General features: G+C 43.4%; 1 protein-coding gene across 1 annotated transcript; it reads right to left on the bottom strand.

The window, feature by feature from the left end:
- Positions 1-2,652: 2,652 nt before the first annotated feature.
- zmynd19 (zinc finger, MYND-type containing 19) lies at positions 2,653-17,753 on the bottom strand. The gene is made up of 6 exons (XM_062988847.1): positions 17,574-17,753; positions 11,031-11,090; positions 10,345-10,451; positions 10,113-10,253; positions 7,360-7,540; positions 2,653-2,960 (listed from the first exon to the last, which is right to left on the bottom strand). The coding sequence occupies exons 1-6, from the start codon at positions 17,622-17,624 to the stop codon at positions 2,817-2,819; spliced, it is 684 nt and encodes a 227-aa protein (XP_062844917.1). The 5' UTR covers positions 17,625-17,753; the 3' UTR covers positions 2,653-2,816.
- Between the last annotated feature and the right edge of the window lie 214 nt (positions 17,754-17,967).

Below are 17,967 nucleotides of genomic sequence, written 5' to 3' on the forward strand. Positions count from 1 at the left end.
AGATGTAAAGTCAGAGACGATCGTTCATCTGTTGATGCTGGGAAGCTGTTGGCTGGATATTTTGGGTGGGTGGACTATTCTCAGTCCAGCAGCGACAGTGAGGTGTTTAAAAACTCCATCAGCGCTGCTGTGTCTGATCCACTCATACCAGCACAACACACACTAACACACTACCACAATGTCAGTGTCACTGCAGTGCTGAGAATCATCCACCACCTAAATAATACCTGCTCTGTGGTGGTCATGACCATTGAGGAACAACATGAAAGGGGGCCAACAATGCATGCAGAGAAACAAATGGACTACAGTCAGTAATTGTAGAACTACAAAGTGCTCCTAAGTGATCCGAATTCATTACCCGTTTACTACAAAATACAACCCCAAATCAGAAAAAGTTGGAACAGTATGGAAAATGCAAATAAAATAAAAATGCAGTGTTCCTTACATTGACTTTTATTTGATTGCAGACAGTTTGAACCCAAGATAATGAAATAGATAATGAAATGTTTTATCTGCTCAACTTCATTTTATCTGTTAATATACCTCCATTCCTGCATTTCAGGCCTGCAACACATTCCAAAAGAAAAGCTGGGACAGGGGCAATTTAGGGCTAGTAACGAGGTGAACAAACTAAATAATAATGTGGTTCCAAACAGGTGATTGTAATCATGGTTTGGTACAAAAGCAGCTTCCAGGAAAGGCTGAGTCTTTGATGAGTAAAGATGATCAGAGGATCTCCAGTTTATCAACAAATGCGTGAGAAAATGATTGAAATGTTTAAAAACAATGTACCTCAAAGATAGATTGGAAGGGATTTGCATATTTCTCCCTCTACAGTGAATCATATCATTAAACCATTCAAGGAATCAGGAGGAAGCCTAAGCTGAACACCCGCGATCTTCGATCTTTCAGACGGCACTGCATCAAGAACCGCCACTCAACAATAGCTGATAGAACCACATGGGTGAGGGATTACTTTGGCAAACCTTTGTAGAGCACTACAATACAGAGTTACATGCACAAATGCCACTTCAAACTTTACTGTGCAAAAAAGAAGCCTTATGTTAACTATGTCCAGAAGCGGTGTCGAATTCTCTGGGCTCGGAGGCATCTAGGATGGACCATCACACAGTGGAAACGTGTATTGTGGTCAGATGAATCAGCATTCCAGGTCTTTGGAAAAAATGGACGCCGTGTGCTCCGGACCAAAGACGAAAAGGACCATCCAGACGGTCATCAGCAACAAGTCCAAAAGCCAGGGTCTGTCATGGTATGGGGCTGTGTCAGTGACCTCGGCAAAGGTCGTTTACACTTCTGTGATGCAGCATTAACGCAGAAAAGTACATTGAGATCTTAGAGCAACATGTGCTGCCTTCAAGACGTCATCTTTTCCAGGGACGCCCACATGCTGCACACGTTACAAAGGAATGGATGCGGGAGAAGAGGGTACGGGTACTGTAAGAATAAAACTCCTCGGTACATATTCTCTCATATTTTATTTTATTTTACAGTGACAAGAGATGTTATAGCCAACATTAAGCCCCTTCTTATAGTTTATATTTCATGTATTTGTAAAGTGTGTTGTAATATTGTAAATCATTAAAAAAAAAAAAAAAAAAAGAGAAAGACTTACCTACACACAATCATTCAGAAACCACGTCCTGCCCAAATGACAAAGATAAAAGTGAGGATACTCAGTGCACAGTGTTCAACCCTATCCAGATAAATAAACACATTGAAATTGGTACAACTGTCAACAAACAGCACAAATACCTGCAACACATGCAGATGTGTGTGTACGTCCATGCACATTACAGTTCGGTAAAGTTGCCCTACACATACGAGGAAGACACACACTTTAAACATGTGTTCATGAACGTTTGCTTTTGTCTATTTTCGAAAGATTAAAGCTGGTAAAAAAAAGAGAACACATAAGCTGAGCTTATGCGAACAGGAAAGACTGACATACAAATAACAGGGACTTCAAATGTCGACTTGTAGACGGACGTTAGACAACTTCCCGTGTGCATTTTCAAGTTTTTAGCCAGGACATCCGCGAAGTGATGGAGCGTGGACATCGTTTATGGAAGGGAACCAGGATCGTTAATGCAGCACTAGGTTAATGCTTTTCGAAAAACAGTTTAACAAGTGACGACATCCCTAGATGGAATAGCGACCATCCGCTTTAGTCTTTCAGGCGTTTTTCTCACGCGAACGTGCACACGCACGCGCACGTACAATACTAGTAGTGTGAATTTTCACGGTCCTCTGGCGCACACCTGGAGAGGGTTATGGCAAGTACTGATGCGTCTGTGCACGCTCGAGTGCACAGGAAGTCCGACCGGGAGAGGAGAAGTACAGTGAAGGTCTGTTATTCCATCTCTTCCGACAGCAGGCGTGATCCTCGATACCAGTGGCTGACGCTTCCCGACGGGCGTGAGGATGGAAGGAAGGAGTGAGCTTATGAACTGTCGACAGTCCATAGAGGAAGTCATGACGGCATGGTGTTTTACTTCACAAAACACACACCCATAGCAGCAGCCTTTTATGATCCTCCCTCAAGTAACAATCCCCTCATCCACACACCCCCACCCCCCCCACCCCCAAAACACCCCCTCAGACGAGCCCAGGAGAAAAATGCTCCGAGTAGCAAGGTTTTCGATCCCCACCCCGGCAAGCCCGCCTCACCCACCGACGCATCACCCGTCCCGTTAGTCAGTCAGTCAGTCAGTAGATTTGATGTTTTTGCATTTCAGCTTTACAAGTCTTATCCCACAGCCCCCGTGACCCTGTGCGTGTTTTCAGGGTTCAGGGGATCACCGCTCCGGTTCGGACTCCAAGGCCAGAACCCTCTTGCGTTCGCGACACTGCTTCTTGTGGGCCGGCCAATCCCTCTGCTGACACTGAGAGCCGCAGTAGCGCGCCACCTGGCATCGGCCACAGATGTTGAACTCTCGAAGCTGCAGAAGTGAGACGAGAGAAGACATCAACATCATTATTGAATAATACACTGAAGAGCCAAAACATTATGAGCGCCCATTCTGACCCACTGGACGACAACAGCAGGTCCTTCAACAGCCTGATTAACTCTGAGCTCTGAACTTAACCACACTGAACTCCTATGGGATGAATATAATTGGCAGGCCTAGGGCTGGGTATCGCCACTAATTTCCTGGATCGATTCGATTCCGATTCACAAGGTCCCGATTCGATTCGATCTTCGATCTTCGATTTGATTTTCGATTCAATTTCGATTCAACACATTTAGGCATATTTGAGTTACATTAACAGGTTTTGTTTAAATATGTACAGATGTTCAGAGAACGAATGTGATAATTGTACAAAGAACACTCATTATTAAAAATATTTGTGTATTTTGTTCACATAAATAATAAATCCAAAACAGAAAACAGTAACATTCATTTTTTATTATTATTTTATATGTCTGACACGCTACAACAGTGTAAACGTAATGTAAACATACACCTGGCTGTTGAACAGCTTATGCCAAGTTTACACTACACGACACTCTGATTAACACCGGGTCGCTGTAATGTTCACACTACACGACTGATCGGCGATGGGGGGGTTTTACACGACACCATCTATCACCAGGGGGAATCACAGGCGAGCTTTCTGGTCACGAAAACACACGTGAGAAGTGATGAAAGGTTTAATGATACCACGTCCAAACATGCACATCAACAAGTAGCGAGAGATCAAAGTGTGCGCGCTGATGAAATAAATGAATCTGAGTGGATTTGGCAACACGAGCAGCATGGCTTGTTCTATAGTGAGTTGGAGGTTAATAAATATTTTGTTTTGTAGAGAACGATCAGGTCAGAAATACTGTAAAACTCGCGTGTGCTGATGTATTCTGATAGAAACTATATTGCGCTCCACCACCTGTTTACAACCTCGCCCCTGTGTTTCCCCTCGCTGTTTCTCACATCGATTGAGAGCCGAGTTTTGATCGCAGAGCGAACACCGAGTTCCTCCCGAATCCAGCACCGACCCGTCGCCGAGCGAAAATCAGTGCAAAAAGTTGTGTAGTGGTCATAACTTGAGCTTCTGCCATGCTAAACTGATGTGCATGAAAAAACACTGGCTGGTCACGCGAAATTAAAGGGGGTAACAGATTTCCGTGTGCACCGTAAAAAGGGGCGTATTTAAAAGATCGATCTCGCGTTTATATGAATCGATATCGGATCGTTCAAATAAAGATCGATTCGAATCGAAAAATCGATTTTATAAACCCACCCCTAGTCAGGCCGTCCAACTTCAGTGCCTGATTTCACAAATGCTCCATTGACTGAATGGCCACAAATTCCCAGAAACACACACAAATCTTGTGGCAAATCCTTCCAAAAGAGTAGGGACTGTTATTACTATATTGATTCCCATGTTTTTTTAAATGGAATGTCCAATAAACTCAGAGTCTGGTGCCTTTTTGCCATTGCGGACTTCTGATGCTGCCACATTCTGATAGGATTCATTTGTCAGTGTGTTTAACACTCTCTAGGCACTTTTTAATTTAATACACCTACCTTTCCTTTTAATTAAATTTTTTTCAGGACCTGAAGATACCAATTGTTGCAGGTTTGTAAGTGGAATTCAGCCATTCTTGCCTAATATGAGACTTCAGCTGCTCAACAGTCTGTTGTCACTTATGTCTGATGATATGCCATATATTTTCAATAGAAGACAAATCTGGACTGCAGGCACACTCTGGACTGTGCTCAGCCTCAGAGAACTTAGGTAGTATTTCTACATAGAATTAATGTATGGCATTCTCTCTGTGTAAGAGTTGCAGGTTGCATTTTTTTTTATTCAGTGGAGGACTGTGTTACTGTGTTAACAGGTTTCCGAAATACTCCAGAGCCTGACAAAGTGTGGCTATATTTATCACAGTAGCTTGGCTACCCATGCAATGCCATGTAGTATTCCAGCCTTGAGTTCTACGGATTCAGTGCAGGGCCAGTGATAGCTCAGTGGTTAAGGTACTGGACTAGTAAACAGAAGGCTGTTGCCGCTGTTGGGTCCTAGAGCAAGGCCCTTAACCCTCAATTGCTCATCGTGTTCAGCTCATTGCGTAAGTCGCTTTGGATAAAAGCGTCTGCTAAATGCTGAAAATATAAATATAATATATGGATTCCCTGAATCTTTCAACAATATCATGTATAGAAGATGGTGAAAGACCTAAAGCAGGAGTAATCTTGCACTGAAAAATGCCAGTTTTAAACCGGATGACAATTCTATCATTAGGTTTGGCACAAAGTGGTGAGCTACTACAAATATTACAAAGACTGAGCCTTTGATGGAACCCACCGTCCTACCAGTTATGATATTCTCACCTGTTACCAACTGTCCCACTTCATGCAGAATGTTTTAAAATTGTGTAGCTTTAATATTCTTTAAACTTTTCATTCTTATTTTGTACCCTTCCCAACCTTATTGTTTATATTTACAAAATACTGCGAAGTTGGTCAGTTTTTGTTAAATAAAAGTTTAAAAGAATTAACAAATTACATTTTCTTTTTTTTTTAATTAATTTTACAAAATGTCCCAACTTTTCAGGAAGTACGGCTTAAATTCAAAGATGTTAATGTGTTTATATCTAGAAAAGTCAAAGAACGATCATGAAATCAAGACTAGACTTTGTGTTTAATATTCATGTGTGGCAACTAAATACCTTTAGCAGCGGCCAACACTAGCAAATTTCTTATTATACAACTAACGATTGGTTAAACATCAACACCAAAAATGGCAAACTGGGCCAAGTACCCACATCTTAAGTTAATGAATAATCTATTAACCAATAACCAACCAAGTCACTGACACAGCTGGCACCTCTGATGAAGAAATGTGGTGCTCTGATGAAATTTAACACAGTCTATGGCTCGTTACCCAATGTGACGTCATGCTGAAATGACTGCTGTCAGGTGCATCTCCTCTTGGGAAAGCGTGATACGATAGTAATTAAGAAAAATGAAAATTTAGATGTGGTTTGCTTGTTTGTCTGTTTAATTCTTAACACCATGTCAGCTGCTATGGCTATCATCATGGCTAAATAATAGATTCAGTCTTTAAACATCAAAGTAGAGGTCAATTTGCTTTCTTTACTTGTGTGCATAGTGGTTAAAGTGTGTGTAAAACATTGTTTTTAAATGTGATTTAGATATATTGGCTGATGCTTACTATGCTGACCATGTTTATATGTTTGTTTGTTTTTTTTACCCCTTTTTCTCCCACTTTAGCGCATCCAATTTCTACCCGTCAATCATCCTCTCACTAATGCTGGTCCCTGCTCTTGATTGGGGCTGACGAAGCTGTTCCACGCCTCCTCCGACACGTGCACAGCAATCGGCCGTCTTATCACCTACACTTGACGAGTGTAGCGTGGCGAAGCACTGCGTACGGAGGATCACACCCTTCCACCGCACTCCTTCCCATCTCCATGCAGGCGCCACCAACCAGCCAGCAGAGGGCGTAATCGCACTAGTCTGAGAGAGAGAGTCCCGCCCCTCATCCGAACAACCGGCCAATCGTTGTTCATGCAGCCGCCCAGCCTTCAGCCGGCAAGGCAGAGCTGAGATTCGATACCATGTATCCGGGATCTCAGCTCTGGTGAAGAGCGTGTGTTTTACCGCTGCGCCACCTGAGCGGCCTTTTAAAGTATATTAAAGTGACCTTGTTTAAAATAATCATTATAAATGCTTAACTAATTCCGGTCTTGGTATTCATGTGCTGGTTATCGTTCAACAATTCTACCATAGTATAGTTGTATAGTATCTGGTGTTTAATATTTGAATGCGTCGTTAATAGTTTAATTATTGAAGCTTATACGGGTATCAGTAAAGAACTGGCAGAAATGGCATATCTGTTCCCCACACAGAACTATTCTCATCAGAATTAGGCAATGTGGGCGTAGGTGGCACAGCAGTAAAACACGCTAGCACACCAGAGCTGAGATTTCAAACACATCGTTTCGAATCTCGGCTCTGCCATCCGGCTGGGTTGGGCACCAAAGCCGGACCGGGTTCCTCATAACTGACGCAATTACGACCTCTGCCGGCTGATTGATGGCGCCTGTGCAGAATCGAGGGATAATGCGTTGATCAGGGTGTGGCTCTCCGTACACAAAGCAGATCCGCATATGAACTCGCCTCGTGCAGGGGAAAACATGCAGTCGGTACTGCACACGTGTCGGAGGAGGGGGCGCGTGTCATTTGCGGCGCTCCTCAGACAACAGTGCAGGTTAGCACAGGTAGAGGGGAAGCATAACGCAATCAGGGATGGGCGGGGGGGATTACCAAAAAAAAACAACAACAAAGAAGCATGCAATGTGACTGTACTGACCCTTCTCTCAATGAGTGAGCAGGGGGGATAGTGACATTCGTAGTAAGTACAGGAGCACTCCTCTTCCTCCACCAGCTCTCCGTTGGCGTTGTAGTAGCGCGTGCGGCTTAGCTCCAGGTATTGCTCTTCGACCGGGTCTGCTGGCACCTGCTGGATGGCCAGCCAGTACAGCGACTGCTCTCTGTAAAAGCAACACAAATAAAATGAATCTCAAACTAGAGAAACAAGGGAAAAGCAGTTCACCAAGTAGTTCAGCAGCCGTTTTATTCTGCATGCCAATTTTTTCTCTGGATTTCTCCCCCTTTATCTCCCAATCTAGTCATTTCCACTTCCCAATGGTGAATCCACTGCCGATTGCACACCCCTTGATCTGATCGAGGACGGCTGATCACCACACAGCCCCTCAGACATGTCCAATCTGTGGCTGCTTCTCATTTTACAGAGCCGTATTTCATACAGAGAGCCACACTATACTTTAAATCTGTCTGAAAACCTAGTGAGCTCTCTACATAGACGGCATTTCAGGTCAGCCTATGTGCGCTCCTGAAACGAAGGCTGTTTAAATTCCTTAGACGGCTTAAAACGCTGCCTACCGAGATGCTTCAATTCTAGGTGTTATTCTGACTGAATAACGAGAGAGCATCTTAGAGAGACTTAGCGGTGAAGACAATCCCAGCATTCAGTGCTGCACGACTTTTCTCAAATAAAAACAATGTATAAATATAGAGGACAAATGCAGAGAAACAAACCGAGTTTGTTTCAAACGTTGATTTTAATTTGTATAAAGATGTCATTTAAACATTTTTGGTACACAGCGGGAGATGTAAGCTGGCATGCTAGCGGGTTGTGCCGCCTCAGTCCATTGGTTTGAATGGCCTGAGGCTAACTGCTAACAAGTTCACACTACACGACTTTCCAAGTCGTCAGATCGCTGTACAGTTCACACTACACGACTGAATCTCTTGCACTCGGGAGTCTTTCAGTCGGTGTATATCACACTACACGACTGATCGGCGATAGGGGGTTTCACACTACACGATCCATCACCAACTGGAATCGCAGGCGAGCTTCTCTGGTCTCCTTTTTTTTCTTCTTTACAAAAACACACGTGAGAAGTGATGAGGGGTTTAATGATACCACGTCCAAAAACGCACGTCAACAAGTAGCGAGTGATCAAAGTGTTTGTGGTCGGAAGTGCAGCGTGAAATCAAAGAGGAAAAATAAATGAATCTGAGTGGATTTGGCAACACGAACAGTATATGGCTTGTTCTGTAGTAAAGTGGATGTTAATTAATAATTTTGTAATGCAGCGTCGCTGGGTGTTATGTTTTGTAGAGGACGATCAAATCAGAAATACTGTAAAACGTGTGTGTGCCGGTGTATCCTGACATAAACTATATCCTCTTCTGCATTTCCCTTCACGCTGTATCATGCGTTCTCATTGGCTGTTCGACATGTCACTCATTCCCAGTTGCCCATCTGAGATCAGATATCTGACGTGCTAGAAAACTCGATCCGGTCGCCGAGCGGTCGGCGAGCCGGTCGGGTCGAGTTGTTGGATAGTTCACACTCAGCGACCGAGAGCCGAGTTTTGATCGCCGAGTGAACGCCGAGTTGCTCCCGACCCGGAAAATCAACCAGTCGACCAGTCGACCAGTCGCCGAGCGAAAATCAGGGCAAAAATCGTGTAGTGTGAACTAGGCATTAAAACTGTGATGACGTAATCGCCGTAATCGCCATAATCGCTGTCTAAGTAGTCTGTCAAAGTAACCTGCCTTATAAGTTTGATGTCTTATTAGAATCCTCTCTATGTAGGCGGCTGCCTAGGTAAGCAAAAGGCAGCAAGGCAGCTCACTAGGTTTCAGCTCACAAGCATTACTACATGCGCCCATCCTGTCCTGGAGATTGCATGTCGCAGCGAAAGCTAAAGAAGACCCAATCTGCCAGTCGTGTTCGAGTGGACACCCAGCATAAAAGGGGGCTAACAAAGCATGCAGAGAAACACATGGACTACAGTCAGTAATTGTAGAACTACAAAGTGCTCCTATATGGTAAGTGGAGCTGATAAAATGGACAGTGAGTGTAGAAACAAGGAGGTGATCAGTGTATGTCTGGCATGAAATACACCCTCACTGCTCAGTCCCGTTAAGATGAATTTGGGTGAGCGTTGAAAACTCTATCCAAATGCCGCTCAGGTGGCGCAGCGGTAAAAAGAAACGCGCTGCAACCAGGGCTGGATTCTGAGAAGCGTCGTATCGAATCCAGCCTTGCTTTACCGGTTCGAAGCTGAGTGGCTATATGAGCAACGATTGGCCGGTTGCTCATGTGGGGGGTGGGACAAAGAACCGGATGTGGGTCTCTCTCTGTCAGAATGCGATTGCGTTCTCTGCCGGCTGATTGGAGGCGCTTACACAGAGATGGGAGAGGGTGCCCTTAGGGTGTGTCTCTCCGCATGCAACGCTAGGTGGCGCCAAACTCGTCAATGTGTGGGTGGCAAAGATGCATCTGGCTGCTGCTCGTGTTTCGGAGGGGATACGGGTTAGCTTCAATCACCTCCGTCAGGGCGGGGTTCGGCATAGACAGAGAGGAAGCACGATGCTAATTGAACAATTGGATGTGCTAAAAGGGGAGAAAAAGGGGTAAAAATTTAAAAAAATAAAAAAATAAAAAAAATAAAAATAAAAAAAATAAATAAATAAATAAAACTATCCAAAATGTACAAATGTATAATCAACACTGTGCACTCGGGCTACCTTTGCTTGCTGGACAACTCCTCCGGTTTGGGAGTCCAGCCAACAGGAACAAGGCGCAGGTTGTCTAGACGGTTGTCCACCGTGACCGAATTTATATGGACGACTTGGAAGCTGGGGGCAATCCCACCTCTGTGCTTTTCCCTGTTCACACAAACATCAAAAACACATTCATGTTAACAAACAGATAGTCTGTGACCAACTAGGTATTACTGGCAAGTCAAACACAACTTACCAGAGCAACTCATGCAGAGGTCGACCAGCCCAGCGACCCTTGCTAATGTCGAAGGCGTAAGCAAAGATTTTTGCTCCGTTGCCATCTGCGTCAACCTCCATGCGGGCCTGCAAATCATTAAGAGCGATTCAGGGTTGCAACACTTAGGGTTGAAACGGAACCTTCATTAACTTGAGGGGGTTTAAGGATTTCCAGAAATCTGCTGCTATCTCACAACCTAATCATTTCCAATTCCTGATCGTGAATCTGCTGCTGCTTGCACAACCCCCGGTCTGATCTAGGATGGCCGGATCACCGCACGACCCCACACATCCAATCTGGGCCACTTCTCATCACCTGCCAGTGTTGGATTCCCACACAGCCTCGTATCAAGTATGAAGATCCATGCTAGGCTTCACGTGACTCCCGACTCTCACAGGCACCCAGACCAGTCCCAGAGATCACATAACGGAGCGGCTGTGCGAAGAGACCCGGTCCGAGCTTTCGTCCCTCAGACGTGGCCGGGTCAGTGGCTCTGCTGAGATTCGGAATTTCAAGTTTCAACACCACACAGTGGAGTGCTATCACGACTTAAGCACCCTTAAAACTGATTTTTAAAAGAGTTGTTCCTATTCTACTGTAGCAATGCAAACCTTTACATTAAATATTCATGTTTGCCTTGTACACTAAACAGAATCATTTCTTACCTCAAAGGCATAGTTTTCCACCAGTGGTATGTCCTGCTCATCAATCAGAGTGTACTTCGTCTACAAAACACAAGGCATGAATTCTTTTCATGTTAAGATCATGTTAAGCATTTTATCCTTGTTTCTACACTCACTGTCCGTTTTATCAGCTCCAATTACCATATAGAAGCACTTTGTAGTTCTAACTACTGACTGGAGTCCATCTGTTTCTCTGCATGCTTTTTTTATTCACCTTTAATGCTGTTCTTCAATGGTCAGGACCCCCACAGAGCAGGTATTATTTAGGTGGTGGATGATTCTCAGAACTGCAGTGACACTGACATGGTAGTGGTGTGTTAGTGTGTGTTGTGCTGGTATGAGTGGATCAGACACAGCAGCGCTGTTGGAGTTTTTAAACACCGTGTCCACTCACTGTCCACTCTATTAGACACTCCTACCTACTTGGTCCACCTTGTAGATGTAAAGTCAGAGACGATCGCTCATCTATTGCTGCTGTCTGAGTCGGTCATCTTCTAGACCAGGGGTGTCAAACTCAAGGCCCGCCGCGTCATTTGATCCGGCCCGCGAGAGCTTAAACGACTGTATGATTGTTGTGATGGTTCGAGTCGTTACAGAGACGCGCTTATAATTTAATGCGCTCCTGCGCCTATAAGAGACAACCGTGACATCGTAGTCATGGCAACTAACTTTAACCTTCGCTAAGAAGCCATGTGACTTTTACGGCAAAGAGAACGCGAAGTAGCGTAGTCAGTAATGTAAACAATAATAAATAAATACAAATAATTATATTGCAATATAATACCCAAGCATTGTCTGTAAGTAGTGGCGTTTATATTCTCAGTTGTTAGTAAATGTTTAGTGAGTATATCACAGCGCTTTAGTTACAAATTTACCGTAATTAAATACTGTTGTTACCGTTACTATAGCAATTAGTATCTTTACACACAATTTTAACTCGTTATTTTACGTTTGGTTAAATCTCATATTGTACCAGATGTAACACTTGACTACAGCTGTGTGCTTTTACTGTATTAAGTTCTTTATTGTTTTTATTGTTTGTATTTTTACTTCATTTTGATGCACACAGTGTATCACACAGCTGGGAAGCAAATAAACCGACTGTATTCTGAAGGGAGCTGTCTGTCTGTCTGTCTGTCTGTCTGTCTGTCTGTCTGTCTGTCTGTCTGTCTGTCTGTCTGGCTGGCTGGCTGGCTGGCTGGCTGGCTGGCTGGCTGGCTGGCTGGCTGGGAAAGGGGGATAAACTATTAGTAAGGGCAGAATGATTGTCTTAAAATACACTGTAAAAGCCTACATTAACTGCATCTTTCAAAATGCACGCTGATTTTGTGACCTGCAAAGTGACACATCCCGCCAGTAGATGATGTTAAGAAATATTTACACATAATTCTAAAATGTACAAGAAGATAAGTAAGAAAATTAAGCATAAGGAGGAAATTTAATGAAAATGAAAACAAGTTTGTGCTTCAGGAAGAGAAAACGGTGCGTCTCTTGTGTTATGAGGCCGTGTCTGTGGTAAAGTAGGACAACATAAATGCAGAATTCAGCCTCCAAGAAAAACAGCAATGTGACTGCAATCACAGCAGGATACGTTACAATCGGCCCTTTAAGGGCCACAATAATGCTGATGTGGCCCTCGGTGAAAATGAGTTTGACACCCCTGTTCTAGACCTTCATCAGTGGTCACAGGACGCTGCCCACGGGGCGCTGTTGGCTGGATATTTTTGGTTGGTGGACAATTCTAAGTTCAGCAGTGACAGTGAGGTGTTTTAAAAAAAAAACTAATAACTACTCTGTGGGGGTCCTGACCATTGAAGAACAGAGTAAAAGCAGGTTAAAAAAGTAAGTAGAAAAACAGATGGACTACAGTCAGTAATTGTAGAACTACAAAGTGCTTCTACATGGTAAGTGGAGCTGATAAAATAAACAGTGAGTGTACAGGGTGGGCCATTTATATGGATACACCTAAATAAAATGGGAATGGTTGGTGATAATAACTTCCTGTTTGTGGCACATTAGTATATGGGAGGGGGGAAACTTTTCAAGATGTGTGGTGACCATGGCGGCCATTTTGAAGTCAGCCATTTTGGATCCAACTTTAGTTTTTTCAATGGGAAGAGGGTCATGTGACACATCAAACTTATTGAGAATTTCACAAGAAAAACAATGGTGTGCTTGGTTTTAACGTAACTTTATTCTTTCATGAGTTATTTACAAGCTTCTCTTTGTTTACAGCCATTGACATGTCGCAGAGGTTAACACGTGAGGAGCGGATAGAAATTGTGTTGATGTCTGGCGAACGCAGTACCCGGGTCATTGCAGCAGATTTCAATGCAAGACACCCTACTAGACCACCCATCTCCCATGCTACAGTTAGCAAACTGCTTGCCAAGTTTCGTGAAACTGGTTCAGTGTTGGATTTGCCAAAATGTGGACGCATGAAAACTGTCACTAATGAAGAAACATCAGTGGCTGTCCTAGCTTCATTCAGCAAGAGCCCACAGCGTAGCACTCGCCGCATGTCACTGGAGAGTGGCATCAGTCGAACATCCCTTCGGCGGATATTAGCTACTCACAAATGGCACCCTTACAAACTCCAGCTGCTGCAGCATCTCAACGAGGATGACCCAGATCGGCGCACTGAATTTGCAGAATGGGCAAAACAAAAATTGGAACAGGACCCTCAGTTTACAAACTTTTATGTGAATGGTGAAGTTAACAAACAAAACCACCGCTATTGGTCTGACACTAACCCACATTGGATAGATCCCTTCAAGACTGTTGGAACACAAAAATTGATGGTATGGTGTGGTATATGGGGTACAAAGATAGTGTGGCCATTCTTCATCAATGGAAACCTCAAGGCCACTGGATATTTTAAACTGCTACATGATGATGCGTTTCCCTCTTTATGCACTGAAGCTGGCACGTTCCCTGAGTTTTTCCAGCAAGATGGTGCACCACCACATTATGGGTGTCAGGTCCGAGCATTCCTAGATGAACAGTTTCCTGGAAAGTGGATTGGTCGTCGTGGGCCAGTTAAATGGCCCCCAAGGTCTCCCGATCTGACCCCCTTAGACTTTTATCTTTGGGGTCATCTGAAGGCAATTGTCTATGCTGTGAAGATACGAGATGTGCAGCACCTGAAACTACGGATACTGGAAGCATACTGGAAGAATAAAGTTGTGAAATTCTCAATAAGTTTGATGTGTCACATGACCCTCTTCCCATTGAAAAAACTAAAGTTGGATCCAAAATGGCCGACGTCAAAATGGCCACCATGGTCACCACCCATCTTGAAAAGTTTCCCCCCTCCCATATACTAATGTGCCACAAACAGGAAGTTAATATCACCAACCATTCCCATTTTATTTAGGTGTATCCATATAAATGGCCCACCCTGTAGGAACAAGGAGGTGGTTTTAATGTTATGCCTGATCTGTGTGTATGTATGTGTGTACGTGTGTATATACAGGCTACCACTGTATTGCTGATATTAACACCTACTGCTAATCTATATGACCTAACGTTGGGTTACAACATGATTAAACCATTGGGAACTCAATAACAAACCCTAATTTGCTTCACTTTGCTGTGATATGTTAAATAAACACCACCAAGAGATTCAAGTGTTCAAGGTTTGTCACAACTACAGTAAAAACTAGGTAGTTCTTACAAAAGCTGAGAGACCTCACCTTGAACATTCCTACAGAAACAATTGGAAGTATTGTCTGAAAGTTACAAAATAATGGAGCAGCAGAAACCTGCTTGGCCAAGAAAGAAAGCCCAAAATTATCCAAAATTTCTCCAAAGCGACTTACAATTGTGACTAAATACAGTTACAGCAATGGAAGATTAAGGGCCTTGCTCAGGGGCAAAACAGTGGCAACTTGGTGCTGGTGGGGCTAAAACCAACCACCTTCTGACAACTAGTCCAGTACCTTAACCACTGCCCTTAAAAAAACTTAATGTGACTTATTGTAATAAAACCACGACCGAGGAATTCAATTAGTGGAAAGAACTTATGACCATTAGTAATAATTAAGAAAAGTTTAGTGTTCCTATGTCCTTCTTTTAGTACATTAAACCATGTTAAGATTTTTTATGACAAGCGTTTTGAGACTTCCCGAGCATCCCGAGCAATAACACAAGTTTAAAAGTGAAACAGGAGAAAAATCCAGCTGAACATAGATGTATGTGGACGCTTTCAGAGTGGATTTGGCGGTTATTCCACACAGATGCAGATTCATATTGTGGTGCATTTTGATGACCTTTACCACACCACTCAAGTCAAGCACTGAGAAAAATGGCTCACAGTTTAGCTGCTTCTGATATGAATGCTTCCTTACAGTATTGTGGAAATAAAGTATTTGCCCCTTTACCATTTTTATGTTTCAATGCTGTTCAGCCCTGATAAATCAACTAGTTAACTTAATTAAGCGGACAACAGGGTTCCGTTTTGCTACACACTTAGTCTGCAGGATCTGTTCATTCTAAAGATCACTTAAATACAACCTGTCTGGCAATGTGAAACCCGGCTAAATTTGGTTACCCTTCTCGACCAATGAACAAGCTTCATGTTTTTTGCAGGTTGTCTGTCAGTACATTTGACATGTAGCTTTTTTTTTTTTTAAACCTTATCACAGAAAATAAACAGTTTAATGAGTGTGGCTGACCGGTGGCCATTGACACTAACAGTAGTTGCGTCACATACACCGATTAGCCATACCATTAAAACCACCTCCTTGTTTCTACACACATTGTCCATTTTATCAGCTCCACTTACCATATAGAAGCACTTTGTAGTTCTACAATTACTGACTGTAGTCTATCTGTTACTCTGTATGCTTTGTTAGCCCCCTTTCATGCTGTTCTTTAATGGTCAGGACCCCCACAGGACCACTACAGATCAGGTATTATTTAGGTGGTGGATCATTCTCAGCACTGCAGTGACACTGACATGGTGGTGGTGTGTTAGTGTGTGTTGTGCTGGTATGAGTGGAGTTTTTAATTACTGTGTCCACGCACTGTCCACTCTATTAGACACTCCTACCTAGTTGGTCCACCTTGTAGATGTAAAGTCAGAGACGGTCGCTCATCTATTGCTGCTGTTTGAGTCGGTCATCTTCTAGACCTTCATCAGTGGTTACAGGACGCTGCCCATGTGGCGCTGTTGGCTGGATATTTTTGGTTGGTGGACTATTCTCAGGCCAGCAGTGACGGTGAGGTGTTTAAAAACTCCAGCAGCATTGCTGTGTCTGATCCACTCATACCAGCCCAACACACACTAACACACCACCACCAGGTCAGTGTCAGTGCAGTGCTGAGAACGATCCACCACCTAAATTGCTCAACTGAATCAAATGGTTCATTTGAATCGATACACTAGTTCTTCACTGCTGATACACTTGAAATTAAGGCATCCACATATCACATTGTTTTATAGTATAACCCAAGGTTATAAATAAAAGTGAATTTTAATTTGATTAGGGGCAAATTTTAGTGCCACCACCCCTAATGGCACTCATCACTCACTACAAACCCCTGAGTTGAACCAGTTAAAATGATTCAATGAATCAATCACCACAAGGAATCAATCAACACAGGTAACTGTGACCGGTCAAGTTCTGAAACTGATGTTAAACTCATACAAAAGGTTATACTTTAATTTACCCCATGTGTAAATAAAACTGTGAGTGAGGGTTACCCATTGCTGGATTGGCACTGTATTGATGCCTAGTGCCCAGTGATTCTGGGTGACATGTAACTACCCCATCCTACCTAGATGTAGGTGTGATTAAAAAGTTATACAGACAAGTGTCTCCCATTTGGATCAAACACCTAGATGTACCTTATTAAAAAAAAAAAGCCATGATATGAATAATCTATGGAAATAGCACTAATAACAATGACTAGAAACGTCTGATCATTGAAAAAAATCGGTTAAAAACATCAGCCCTAGGCCCATGTTTGGTGTAAAGAATTTGGAATCTGGTAAAACAATGCAAAGCCACTGCACTCTCAAAATCTAAGCAGCATTAACAACACGCTGGCAAAATAAAACTAGTTCCAATTACAATTTAACTTGCAGAATCCGGGGAGCAAGTGAAGCGAGCATGAGTCACGCCGCCGCTTTACCCGGTTTAGGGATTTGTTTAACAACAACGTGTTTATTGATTAACACCGATCGCTTCTAAACAACAAAGTCCGATTCATTCCTCGTGTAAGACGCTTTATAATATGTACAGAATCACACACGTTATTTGCAGATTAAAACATCAACACGTCCACCTCATCTATTTTGCTAAATTGCTAACAGTGGTAGCAACGGCTAGCACGGCAAAACGTTTGCACAAAAAAGCAGCCGCTACACGACTGTTTTAAATGGTTAAAAATAACTCATGTGTTTTATTTTAACCATCATTTAAATTCCTAATGTTGTTACACTGATATAAGCGAGATGATGGTTTGAAGCTCCCCTCCCCTTCACTCGGCACATGGCAGTGCCAGCAGGATTCGGCTCACCTTCCCGGCCACACGGCCAAGGCGAACAATCCCCAGCTTGAAATCCGACATTAGAAGAGCAGTCCGGGGCGAAACTACTTGATCCGGTGGTTAATCTGATGACAGCAGAGCGGGCAGCCCCCCCCTAACCCCGAGTTTCAACCAACTTTCCTCTTCGATTAGGGTCAGCGTTCCCAGACTCTTCCCACCCGCTACATACAAGCCACCGTGTAGCGCCGCTCACTACTAGTGATGGGTCGGTCGCGAACGATCCGGCTCTAAGAGCCGGCTCTTCAAAGTGAACGACGGGATCCGGCTCCTGATTGGGAGCCGATTCGTTTTTTTCCCGTTTTTTTTTCCTTCTGTCAAAGCCGCACGTGATTGGTCAAGATGCGTGGTGACGTTTGTGTGTTTA

This window comes from Trichomycterus rosablanca, chromosome 26 (genome assembly GCF_030014385.1).
Source record: "Trichomycterus rosablanca isolate fTriRos1 chromosome 26, fTriRos1.hap1, whole genome shotgun sequence".
Classification (NCBI taxonomy): Eukaryota; Metazoa; Chordata; class Actinopteri; order Siluriformes; family Trichomycteridae; genus Trichomycterus; species Trichomycterus rosablanca.